The sequence below is a fragment of the Colias philodice genome, chromosome 13 (genome assembly GCF_061535455.1).
Source record: "Colias philodice isolate Cphi_HAF_F1 chromosome 13, ilColPhil1 Martin Lab GWU primary, whole genome shotgun sequence".
NCBI lineage: Eukaryota > Metazoa > Arthropoda > Insecta > Lepidoptera > Pieridae > Colias > Colias philodice.
In genome coordinates this window covers 6,402,295-6,415,577 of record NC_143098.1, presented here as the reverse complement: position 1 = coordinate 6,415,577, position 13,283 = coordinate 6,402,295, and the positions used below count along the sequence as shown (strand labels likewise).

Here is a 13,283-nt window from a genome sequence, read left to right as displayed (position 1 = left end):
GCTGTGACCGATATTCGTAGCGAGTAACAGTGAAGTTTGGTTACCGGAATCGGGTTAATGTTTAGATTTAGTGCTAATAGGGTGGCTGTAAATTTGCTACAATGTTCTGGCGCTATCGGATGGCACATTTGGCAAGTTCGCCCCGCCCCGGGCGGACGTCGCTTGCCAGCCTCGTATATGTTCGTAGCTATCGTTCGCTGGTTAACGCTTCAAATTGTTTTTATATGACATTTGGTTACTCATTTAGTAGTGGTATTAGCTTAAAAATGGTTTCCAGTAGGTAATAAAACAAGTATAGATGTTGCACTCTTTATTTATAAATTAGGTAAAACTTACAAACAGTTAACACCTATCGTAAACTTTATAGTTACAATGACTAAAAAATTGAACAGGACAAAATATTTATAGGGAACTCTTCATAACAGCTCGTGTGGTGTCCGCCATAGCATTTGCAACCTTCGTAGCTATTTCCACATGGCCGTTAACTCCCATTAATCCAATACGTAGAACTTTACCAGCTGTGGGGCCCAAGCCTCCAAACATTATTATATCGTGTCTGAAAACAATGGTTAAATTAATAATTCAATAACTATTAAAATAGTGTGCAGTACTCGTGGATATGAGTAAAAAAATAATATTTCTAATTATTATATATTTTAATTGAAAATCAAGTATGTATTTGTAGAGTAGTCAAACTGGGACACACTAACACTTTAAATCCTATCAAGTAAGTAGTTAGTAGGCTAAGGAGACTTATACTTAATCTAGGGAGGTAGGGTGAAGTTTATAGGCATTTACTACAATCCTTTCAAATGGGCAGCTGAAGTAAATTAATCGTTTACGATGTAGAGTCAGTAAAGGAAATATTTATTGAAACTAGAATTTATCGATAATTAACTGCAAACTAATTATGTACGCTTCTTATCTATTTTATTATCATAAAAACTAAGCAGCTTATTTGTTTTGAAATGCCTTCTATTTATCCTTCGTAAAAAGCAATTGAAATAATTGGCCACCAACAAAACTTACTTTTCCCGAATGTATTTTAAATATTCTTCGCTTTTGCATCTTTTTGGGATAATAACAGTCGTAACAGTAGCAAGTCTGTCCTCTGGTTTTGGAATGAAGAATTCGAAGCCGTAATCTTGAAGTTTCTTTTGGAAATGTGCTGATGTGGCTGCGTGGCGAGCCCAGGCCTTTGGCAGAGTTTCCTTACATAGTTCCATGAGGCAACATCGAAGCGCCCATATCATCGGCGGACTTTGCGTGTGGTGGTATCTGGATAGAATTAAATTAAAATATCAGTTTTACACAGTAGCAGAGATTACTAATTAGTGAAGCTGTAGTCAGTAATGTAACGTTATAAATTAAAATGAAGTCGATATAGGTGGTTTAATAAAATAATAATGATGACTGCCTTAAAAAAGTGTTAAGGTATAAATATCTAACTAGCTGCGCTCCGCGATTTCACCCGCGTGGCTCCGTCCCTGTTGGTCTTAGCGTGATGGTATATAGCCTAGCCTAGCCTTCCTCGATGAATGGGCTATCGTACACCGAAAGAATTTTTCAAATCGGACCAGTAGTTCCTTATATTAGCGCGTTCAAACAAATATACAAACTCTTCAGCTTTATAATATTAGTATAGATGAAGCAGTTTTGCATTAATTTATATTTTGCTCATAAAAAACATTCCCATGAAAATATAAAAATACATTTGGATTAAAAGTTTTTCATTTTCCTAGCAGAGAATACATTTCGTCGGAATAAAAAGATATCTGTGTGTTAAAGTTTTAATAAGCAATGTTATGCTTAGAGAGATTTTTAACATACATGTGTGTTTATGACAAAAAGTGCAAAGTTTTAAATCACTATTGTAATAATTATTTACTTTCCTATAGGTATAAAATTAATATTCCATCTTGTTATAATAATAAAAGATCCTTGAAATAATAATGAATACGAATAAATGTGCACTTACTCTTTTGTATCTCCGTAACAATTCCACTGCCTTGCGAGAAGTTTTACATCGAAGTAAAAAGGTGGTTCGTGAGTTCGCTTGTTTATTTTCTGTCTGAAAACCATTATCACATAAAATAAATTCTTGTAATAAACTGTTATTTTATATCGACAATATCACTCATATACGAACTATTTAGTAGCGACATGTAGCAAGATGTGTGTTAGGTTTAGATATGTTCGGTTTTTAAAATACAGTTCATTGTTCTTGTCTGTCGATCAAGCGTTTTATTTTATTAGAGGTTATGAGCCCAGATTTTTTAGTTGAAAATGACGACGAATTATCTTGTTAGTGTGCCTAAATTGAAAGGACGTGAAAACTACAGCGAATGGGCTTTTGCGGCTGAGAATTTTCTGGTGCTGGAGGGATTGTCTGATTGCATCAAGTCGGAGACTGTACCAGCAGAAATAGGAGCAGCAGGTGACGCGAAAACCAGAGCTAAGCTGATCATGACAATAGATTCGTCGCTTTATGTGCATATAAAATGTGTACAAACGACACATGAGCTGTGGAAGAAATTGAAGAACCTATTTGATGACTCAGGATTCACGAGAAGAATCAGTTTGCTGAGGAGTTTGATTTCAATACGACTCGAAAATAGTGCTTCAATGACTTCGTACGTGACACAAATCATTGAAACAAGCCAAAAATTAAGCGGTACAGGCTTTAATATCAATGATGAGTGGGTCGCATCGCTTTTGTTAGCGGGATTAACAGAAAAATATTCCCCTATGATAATGGCGATTGAACATTGCGGCATACCATTGACATCAGACGCCATTAAAACAAAATTATTGGACATGGAAGAAAGTGGAAATGGCAAAGACAGTAGCGCTTCCAATTCCAGTGGAGCATTTGCGAGTTATAAGATGAAACGGAATGTTGGTAACACTGAACAGACGTCAAACTTGTCAAAGTCAAAACCAAAAGTCATTAGATGCTACAAATGTAAACAAACAGGACATTATCGCAATCAGTGTACATTTTCGGACAAAAATGCGTCGAATACAAATAAAAATGAACGCACAAGAAGTAACGCGTTTAGCGCCGTGGGGTTGGCTTTAGTTAACTGCCGCACGAATTTGTTGGAAATATTTATATTTTTAGTTAGCTAGGTAATGTAAGATTGTAATTCCAAAATATTATCGTTAGGAAACTTGTAGTTTTTTAGTTATTAATTTTTAAAGTTAATAATTTTTTGTGCGTAAAAAGTGCATTTATCCGTTTTGTTGTGCAAAAAAGCGGACCAAGACGTTCCATTTCACTGTACTGTGACTTTACGCTGCGGCCGGCGAGTGCCAAAAGCGATTTTAGGGCGATTCCTTCTCAAACAAAAAAAAATCTACGTAGGTAGGTTAAAAAACTATTAAACTTTTATTTTTAATATCCAAATAGGTAGCGAGGAGCGAAGCGACGAGCGTGTTAGGTTTACTCTTGAACTGCCGCACGAGCCGAGCGAGCGAAGCGAGCGTGCCGCGGCAGCGGCCGGCGAGTGCCAGAAGCGACTAAAGGGCGATTCCCACTCAAACAAAAAAAACGCGTGGCACTCGGGGACTGCCGCGGCAAAGCTATTGCATAGCATGCCTTCAAGCCGCACCTCCGTACCCGTCGGAGTGGGGAGCGTGAGGTTTTTCGTTACGCAATTTCTGGATTCGGTCCCCGCGCTCAAGACCCGCGATAGAAGCTATACAATAGCTTTAAAAAAATCTACGTAGGTTAAAAAACTATTAAACTTTTAGTATTCAAATAGGTAGCGAGGAGCGAAGCGACGAGCGTATTAGGTTAACATTTGAACTGCCAGAAGCGACTTTAGGGCGATTCCCACTCAAATAAAAAAAACTACGTAGGTTTTCACAACTTGTTTGTATTTTATTTATGTATCGTAAAATTTTTGTTACACCAATTCCATACATTTTGAGGTTAGAATAGGAAAATTGATTTTTCTCCAAAACTATTGGTTTCCTAACTTTCCCCTTTTGGTGGGAGGGTCCCCCCCTCCTCCCCCCCATCCCCCACCCACAAAAAACCTATAATACGTGCGGCAGTTCTCTAAAGAAACCCCGCGCCGTGTTCCTGAATGGTGAATTTTGTAAAAGTGACTGGTATATTGACTCCGGGGCGAGTGTTCATCTTACCGCGAACGAAGAATGGTTGTCAAATGTGTCGCGAGATGTTATGATCAAAGAAATTGTCGTGGCAAATAAAGATAAAATACCAGTAGTATGTACTGGAGATGTGCAGATTACGACAAAGACGCATGCCTGTGAATACGATATTACAGTGGAAGATGTATTATGCGTGCCGAAGTTGACTACAAATCTGTTGTCTGTTAGTCAACTTATATCAAAAGGAAACAAAGTTTCATTCAACAATAATGGATGTCAGATTTTCAACCAAGCAGGAGTATTAGTGGCTACAGCGAGTCTGTTGAATGGTGTGTATAAACTAAACATGCCTGAGTGTTGTTCATCGGCTGCAGTGATGGTGTCCAGTGAAGTTTGGCATCGACGTCTAGGTCATGTCAAGATGGAGACAGAGAGTGATCTGAAGGTACAGGAAAATTGTTCAGATGAAGTGAATATGGTTCCAGTGGAGGAAAAAGACTTGACACCTCAGGAAGATTCACTTGAACAATCAGAGAGCTCGAACACAGATGACAGCAGTGAACTATATTATGTACCTTGTGAAGAAGACACATTAGATAGCTCTGAGACTGGTACAACAGACAGTGAAGACTCCATTATATTGAACAATGTCAACATAATATCTGGTCCCCGGCTTAGGCAGCAACCAGACAGATATGGATTTGCAAGTGCTTGTATAAAAGATGACAACATGTTCATGGATGAGATATCCTTGCAGGAAGCTTTGGAAGGTCCAGAGAAAGAACATTGGTTAGCGGCAGTACAGGATGAGCTACAGTCATTCGAGAATCATAGTGCATGGGAACTCGTAGATGTACCAAAAGATGGTGCTATAGTGCAGTGCAAGTGGGTGTTACGAAAAAAGTACGATAGTGAAAACAATGTGCGTTATCGTGCTCGTTTGGTCGCAAAGGGCTTCACCCAAAAATATGGTGTAGATTACACAGAAACATTTTCGCCTGTAGTGAGACATACAACCCTTCGACTATTATTTGCATTGTCTGTAAAGTTAGGTATGGATGTTCACCATTTAGATGTCAAGACTGCTTTCTTGAATGGTGATTTAGAGGAAACCATTTACATGAAAATGCCAGATTGTTATAATAGTAGTAGTTCAGATCATAAAGTATTGAAACTTAAAAAGGCCATTTATGGACTTAAGCAAGCCTCTAGAGCTTGGAATAAAAAGGTTGATAATTGTTTGATCAGTAATGGTTACAAAAGGTCAAAAATAGAACCATGTATGTATACAAAGAATATTAATAATTGTAAGACCATTGTGACAGTCTATGTCGACGATTTCTTTATATTTTCCAATGATATAATTGAAACTAATAACTTGAAACAGATTTTATCTAATAATTTCAGCATTAAGGACTTAGGTGAAGCTAAATTATGTCTTGGAATGAATGTAACCTTCAATAAAGATAAAGGATATGTAACTTTGAGTCAGGAAGCTTATATTGATCAACTTTTAAGCAGATTTAATTTAAGTGATTGTAAGACTGTTGATACTCCGATGGAGGTCAAATTAAATGTAAATAAAGGTCCAGTAGGGGCAAATAGTCATGTGCCCTATCAACAACTAATTGGTAGTTTGATGTACTTGTCAGTCTTAACTAGGCCAGATATTAGTTACTCTATAAGTTTTTTAAGTCAGTTTAATAATTGTCACACAAAAGAGCATTGGGAATATGCAAAAAGAGTATTAAGGTATTTAAAACGAACTAAATGTTATGGAATAAAATATTGTAAAGAAGGTAATTCAGAAATAACAGGCTATGTAGATGCTGATTGGGCTTCTAACTCTGAAGATAGGAGATCATATACTGGAATGTGTTTTTTGTTATCTGATGGTGTAATATCATGGGAGTGTAGAAAACAGAAATGTGTAGCCCTCTCTAGCACTGAATCAGAGTATATTGGTCTATCTGAAGCATGTAGAGAAGCATTATATCTTAAGGAATTACAATATGAAATAACCAATAAGATGTACACTATTTGCATATTTAATGATAACCAAGGTGCGCAGAAGCTGTGTGCAAATCCAGCATTTCATAAACGTACAAAGCATATCGATATTAAATATCATTTTTGTTGTGATCTAGTAAGAGATAAAATTGTTAAGGTGCTGTATTTGCCAACAGCTGATATGCCAGCTGATATTCTTACTAAAAGTTTATGTTCAGCAAAACATTATAAATTTATGTTGCTTCTTGGCATAGTTTGTATAGAATAATTTTGTATATGATTGTTTAGTGAATATTGCGATAAGTAGGGGTGTTATTTTATATCGACAATATCACTCATATACGAACTATTTAGTAGCGACATGTAGCAAGATGTGTGTTAGGTTTAGATATGTTCGGTTTTTAAAATACAGTTCATTGTTCTTGTCTGTCGATCAAGCGTTTTATTTTATTAGATAAACGATAAATATTTCATCGTAATATAATCAATAAATTGAAAAAAAAAATTAAATTGAAAATTATTCTTTTCCATCGGAAATTTCAACATTTAAAGATTTTCTGGAACTAATTACCTATTAAGTCTAGCCTTTGCCATTGTAAAGAAAATTGAGTCCAATTAACTTAGCAAGGACAAGGCTAACCTTAAAAATATTGTGTTGTTTCCAAAAAAGTGAAGTCCCATGTCCCCTAGTGGGGTAAGGGGCAGATGCATTATACATCTGTTTCACTGATCGATTTTCTTTAGGGACAAGTAGGTGATCAGCCTTCTGTGTCCTACAAGACCAAGACATTTTTTTTTGTCTCTCCACCGGGAATCGAATCCAGGACCCTAACCTAACCCCTCGGTGTTACGCTCATGCGTCAACCACTGTACCGAGGAGGCGGTCCAAAGAATTGTAAGAAATATTTTTTTTAAATAGCTATTAAAAAATAACATACTCAGCAAGGCGACTGAAGGCAACGGGCGCGATACCAGCTGGTCCACTTAGTGCCTTTTGTGTTGAAGTGTACACTGCGTCTACTTCCCATTCATCCATTAAAAATGGTACCCCACCAAGCGATACTACAGTATCCACCAATAGGAGTGTTCCATATCTGTGAAAAGAGTTAATTTTCATTAATATATATACAGTACTTAATTCCAAATGGTACCTTTTCGTTTAATCATAAATATTAAATACGTAATTACTGAGCTCTTTACATTACAATGCAAAAAATATATAATAAGGTAATAATACTCAAAATCTTTTGTGAACTTTTCTGCCAAGTAACACTACATAAATATGCTAAGGGAAAATATAAACATATGTTGGAAAATCCCTTTTTCATAATTTATGTCAAAGCGAACTCATTAAATAATGAAACAGCGAAAGCAGGCGGCGTCTACGTTCCATAAATATCAACGCACTTAGAAGATTTCAAAGCAAGTATTTATTTTGAAATTTTACTGCTCCTGTTATTTTGAGCCGCATGCTAATTGCGGGTTTCTTGAGAGGTTGTAATTAAAGGAGTTTTAAGTTGGGAAGAGTTCTACACAGACTGTAAGACATAAGAATAAAAAATCTAGTCATGAGGGAAAGGGATGGGGGATGTAATTAAATTGTTCGGAACCCGTGTCTCGTTTAAGCTTGGAAAATCGAATAGTTTTTCCGCTAAACTTTGCTTTCTTTTTAAGTTAACTTGAAAAGTGCACTCTCGAGAGGTTCCTGACATAATTTTGTTCGTGTAGATGGGTTCACATACTGTGTAATTAACAAAACGTGTTGAGGGTAAATTAACACAACCTTTAATAATTACCTGCTAGGGTTTCGCGTTTAATTAATACTAAACGGCAAATCATAATTATTTTAACATGATAAGCGCTCTGGGTACAAATTTGAATGAAAATCGTAAGTTTGATATATTTCTGCTCATATAAGAGATTTAAACTTTGAAGTATGAAAAGGAGAATAAATTGAATATCAATGTTATAAATTGGAGGACATAAATTGACTGCACAGTGAATGATTTCATAGTTCAAATAGACTCAGACACCTTCAATGAACATGTCTACGGCTCTGATTTAATTCTAACAGAGACAGATATGAATGGAATGTCTAACTATCCTACTCATATAGGCTTTACTTCAGTGTGTGGAACAATGCAATGAAACCACACGGAAATCGAATCCTTAGCAAACCTTTTATGAATGAAAACTATGAAGAACTATTTTTTGTTGTAAACAGATATTGTAGTAGATATGTGATATCAAAAATATTTAGAAGAAGATATTATTCCCAACATTATCGTCTACACGGGAACTTTTACTCAGGTTTTAAAAAAATTGCAGTTACAAGTTGAATGAATAAACGCTAATTCAATTATAAACAACTTGGTCGATAATAGAAAAGTACTAGAATCGTATTTTAAAAAAATCTCATCACTTTACATCTAGTGTGTGTACCAAATGAATTCGGTTCAATCGGTTATCAGACACAGAAAAATTAAAAAGATGATTATGTCCAGTCATTGTTACCTACAAGATTATTTTGAATATTGTTTATATGAACTTGATGATTAAATTTGACTTGTATTATCAAAAAAATACTTTTCACTCGGTAGAAATTTCTAAACATTACAATAGGTACATAAACCATTTTTATAAAATACTAGCGGTCCGCCCCGGCTTCGCCCGTGGTACATATTTACGTTTTCCCTTCATAAGCTAAGCATAAACATCCTCGTACTTCAAGGAATATAATAAAAAAAATAATTATCGAAATCGGTTCAGCTGTTCACACGTGACAACGCGAAACGGGTTTCATTTTATATATAGGAGGACTATTGCCTTCGAAATTTAACTCATTTATTTTATAGTGTATTATAACATTTCAACTTAAAAGTTTCTTTGCTCAGGTTTAGCGAAGCGTAAGTATAACTTACTTGTGACAAATTTTACCAAGTCCATCCAAATTCTGTACAGATCCCGTAGACGAGTCCCCATGTGTTATAAAAAGTGCTGTTGGCTTCAGTTTCTTCAATTCATTTTCAATTTGCTCAAAACTGAACGTGGCATTAATTGGTACTTCAGTTTTAAATGTTTTTATGCCTTAAATTAATATAAAGAAAATGTTATCTTGTTTTCTTGTGTCGCGTGAATAAAAAAACATTTACAAATGCATAATTTTATATTGCTTTACTTATCTATAAAGGAATTTACGTCAAGCAAAAAGAAAAAAAAGTGCTACATTAGTACAAATACCATCAACAATTCACCAATTTTTTATCGATCCTTGTAATTAAAAAAATATATATATATTAGTGTGAAAGAGTAGTGTCGTGAATTTTACATAATGTAGAGTACCTATTATCCACAAAAATTGAGTACCGGTTTAGTAATTTATTAAGTTATTTAAGCATTTAAATTTTAGTAGCATGATATAATTCAAATTTATGCATATCTCACCATATCTTTTAGCCATAATATACGCCCTTTGGTCCCAAATACCCCGACTGGCGATCAAAAGCGTATCGTCAGGGCCAAGGAGATTACAGATGACGGTCTCCATGCCACTGTGACCGGACCCACTTATTGAGAGGACCAGATCCGATTTAGTTTGAAATGCGTATTTAAGCCCCGCACGAATGTCTGCCATTGCCTGGGATTATTAAAATTTTATTACATGAAATTAAAAGAAATGAAATTAACATTTTTAAATTATTATATTGGAATACCGTTCTATCTACCTTTTGCAAAAGGGATATAAGGATAAACTATGCGCATCAGGAATGTATTTTTGGATCGTATTGATAGAATTATTAAGTAAGGGTCAGCTTGAAAGTGACATTTGAGTTATCACGAAGGATGCTCGATTTTGCGAAAAATCGAAATATAAATATATTCCTATATTTTGATTACCTGCATCACTCATCATCACTATAACATTGTGGTAAAAAATAATAATATATGACTCTTTTTTCTAATGTGTACTCTACAATCCTTCAAACTAAGTTTTTACTGTAAAATTTGTTAAACTTTGAATAGGTATGAGATACTAGAGCTACGTCGAGACCATAGTTATTATATTATGTGTACATTCATAATTTAATAAATATTACTATCATTTTAATAATGATCATACTTACCTCAAAATAAGCATCGCACATTGGTGACATAACGGGCTTAGTTAGAGCCTGTCTAACGGAAGGTAATAAGTTACATGGTCCGGGCCCGCAAAACAATGGCTCATGAATTTCTCTCTCTTCTATTATAGGCGGCGAAACCAACATCTTTACCAATTAAATAATGGAATCTGTTACAAAAATATTTCTTACAATTATTTCCTTATAGGACGTTCAGATCGTTTGAAATTAGGACACCTATTAAATTGTTTGTCGGTTTACGTGACAAATGATAATTAGTAAGTTCTTCTACATTGAGTTAAAAATAGAATCTGCATCAACCAATCAGCAAATTTCAAAGTCAATTGAAAAAATAACGCATAATAATTAGGGAATTGTTTTACAATAATCCGTTTTGCACGGAAGTTTGAATTATACCTTATCTATTATTATTATATCTTAATACTATTATAAAGGCGAAAGTTTGTAAGGATGTATGGATGTATGGATGTATGGATGTTTGTTACTCTTTCACGTAAAAACTACTGAACCGATTACAATGAAATTTAGCACACATATAGAGGGTAACTTGGATTAACACATAGGATAGGTTTTATCCCGGAAATCCCACGGGAACGGGAACTATGCGGGTTTTCCTTTGAAAACGCGGGCGAAGCCGCGGGCGGAAATCTAGTAGTGTTATAGTGTATTTATATAGTATTCTATAGCTAGGAAAGGCCAAACGTTGTGTAAGTTCACATTGTGTATCTTATGAGATTGAGACGTGAGGATAGGAAAAATCCGATGTTGCTTGCGTAAATTGATTCCGATCCCGTCGTGACTATGTGTATGATCCCCAGTCCCTATGGACAAACTACAAAATCGATGGCTCCGTCGTTAGATACAAGATCGTAGACGGCTGGCGACAAATGACATTTTAAATTCACAAGCGCTTCTACTCACTACTGTAATGTGTTTACCATGTGGAAAGCGATATTGAAACGTGTATTTTATGTTTGAAACGATTATTGCCTTAAATGATGCACGTGTTATGTTTATTTGTTATCAGTTAATGAAATATGCATATTAGTATGGTTGAAAAATAGGCTTCATGACCGTATGAAATGTATTATGTAATGTAAATCGAGTAATCTTAAAAAGTCGCAATACACGATTGAAACTTGAAAGTCTAGAGATGTTTAAATTAAAAGATAACATTAGCGTATCTGTGAAATTAATGGAAATAGGGCAATGACTCCTGAACTAGATTTCTACAGTTTACTAGATTAAGAGTTACTCATCATTATTAGGTACGACAATGGTGATTGCTGCATAATATTCTGTATAAATGTTGATGTAATATTGTTTGATTTATTCTGAATAACGTAAACTATAAGTAATGTACTTCTAAAAAACATTTAACAACTAGTAAATCTACATAAAGAGGGTACTTTAAACTGACTCTATTAATAAGAAGAATATTAGTGACTCACATCAATAAACAAAAATATCCCAGTTTCAGAAAAATGCGTTAACTTTAATTAAAACACGTTGAAATATATCGATATCTACTTTAGCACTGCGGAATATATTCAATGCCATTGATAACCTCTTACATAGAAGTTCAAAGTCATCTTAAATTATGATGATAATGATAGGAAACAATACTTGTATAAATAGTGCATTTTTAGATTTGTTATTGGAGATAAATTTAACATTTTTCTCTATCATTCTATCATGGCTGCCCACCTAAAATTTCATGAAGGATATTTTGTAAGCAGGTGCTGTAAAGATTATTCCATAGAAATTTAATGGACTGTTTAGTAGATAATAAATAAGAGACATTGTTACCATAAATTAAATACACCCAAATAGCTTGAAATTTACTGTCTTTCACAAGCTGGCATGCGCTCATCTTTCAGGTTTCGTCGATATGCCAAAGGTCTCTTTATGTTTATCTGTTGCATTAACGCTAAAAACTATGACAAATTCTCATAAGAATATAGCGTACTATATGGGCTTCTTTTTACTGAAATTAAAATATTGTATGGGTCGGAACAGCAAACACGTAATAGCAGTGATTATTTAATAAAAATCTGTGTCTATCGTATGAAGTCTACGTGTGTGGAGCCGCGGGCAAGAATAAGGGTTTTTATATAACAAGATTATATATACATATATATATTATATATTATGAGTCATATGATAAGGGGATATGTTCGTGGCATGTGCGTAATCTAAAGATGTCTGTTTAAAGGGTTAAATCCAACTGAACTTTAAATTATAATAATTAATACATAACATTATATACACGTGGAAGACAACTATATTATAGCTACAAGCGCATCGTAAAAATAATTTAACATGTCGTACACATTTAATAAATTACATTTGGTATAATAATGATACGTAATTCAAAAACGTGAAAATGAAATTTTATTTCATGCATTTTATTTTTCAATTTATCGTAATATTTTTTGTACAAGTAAAAAGGGTTACATTTCAAGGCTTTCCAGAATGGAAACAAATGTCTATAAATTGTGGTCCTCGAAACTATTTCCGAGGGAAAATAAACGGAAATTTAAATTTTGGAATGGTACGAAACATTAATTTTCATATATTCTCACTCCATAAATATGAACCCGAATAAACATAATAACTTTTACCAGAAAGAATAAGTACAAAAAAAGATTGTAAAAATTCCAATTGTAACTATGGTCTAGCTTGTAATTAAAATTAACGACAAAAAAAATTGTAAGAGAAAAAAAAGTATCATTAATTAAAAATTACAGCGTCGCTGCACGACGCCTATTAGCTAAGCTCAGTCAATTTGCAGGACCGATTTTCTCTGCAAAATATCGCGTGCTAAAATATGACTGAAATGACTAAGCTGTAAGTGCATTAGTCGATTTTAAGACGCATGGTACTGTGACCATTATTTTTACAGTTCGTTTAATATAGAAGTTGGTCTACTGCAATTTTCAGAACGTCTGGAGCGTATTTTTCTTGCGGTGTTAATGTACTTACTAAGTTACTACATAGCGTAGAAAA

At 34.4% G+C, this 13,283-nt stretch overlaps 1 protein-coding gene across 1 annotated transcript; it reads right to left on the bottom strand.

The window, feature by feature from the left end:
• Positions 1–297: 297 nt before the first annotated feature.
• Agxt (Alanine-glyoxylate aminotransferase) lies at positions 298–11,809 on the bottom strand. Its single transcript, XM_089702362.1, has 8 exons — positions 11,726–11,809; positions 10,257–10,423; positions 9,577–9,769; positions 9,054–9,219; positions 7,071–7,226; positions 1,979–2,071; positions 1,030–1,278; positions 298–556 (listed from the first exon to the last, which is right to left on the bottom strand). The coding sequence occupies exons 2-8, from the start codon at positions 10,398–10,400 to the stop codon at positions 403–405; spliced, it is 1,155 nt and encodes a 384-aa protein (XP_089558488.1). The 5' UTR covers positions 10,401–10,423; positions 11,726–11,809; the 3' UTR covers positions 298–402.
• Between the last annotated feature and the right edge of the window lie 1,474 nt (positions 11,810–13,283).

What these genes read in the sequence shown, in the direction of transcription:
- Agxt (XM_089702362.1), bottom strand. Translation starts at nt 10,400, where the DNA reads ATGTTGGTTTCGCCGCCTATAATAGAAGAGAGAGAAATTCATGAGCCA. An exon ending in TGTGCGATGCTTATTTTGAG is followed by an intron (nt 9,770 to 10,256) that starts GTAAGTATGATC and finishes TAATAATCCCAG; the next exon opens with GCAATGGCAGACATTCGTGC. An exon ending in TGTTACGGAGATACAAAAGA is followed by an intron (nt 1,279 to 1,978) that starts GTAAGTGCACAT and finishes AATTCTATCCAG; the next exon opens with ATACCACCACACGCAAAGTC.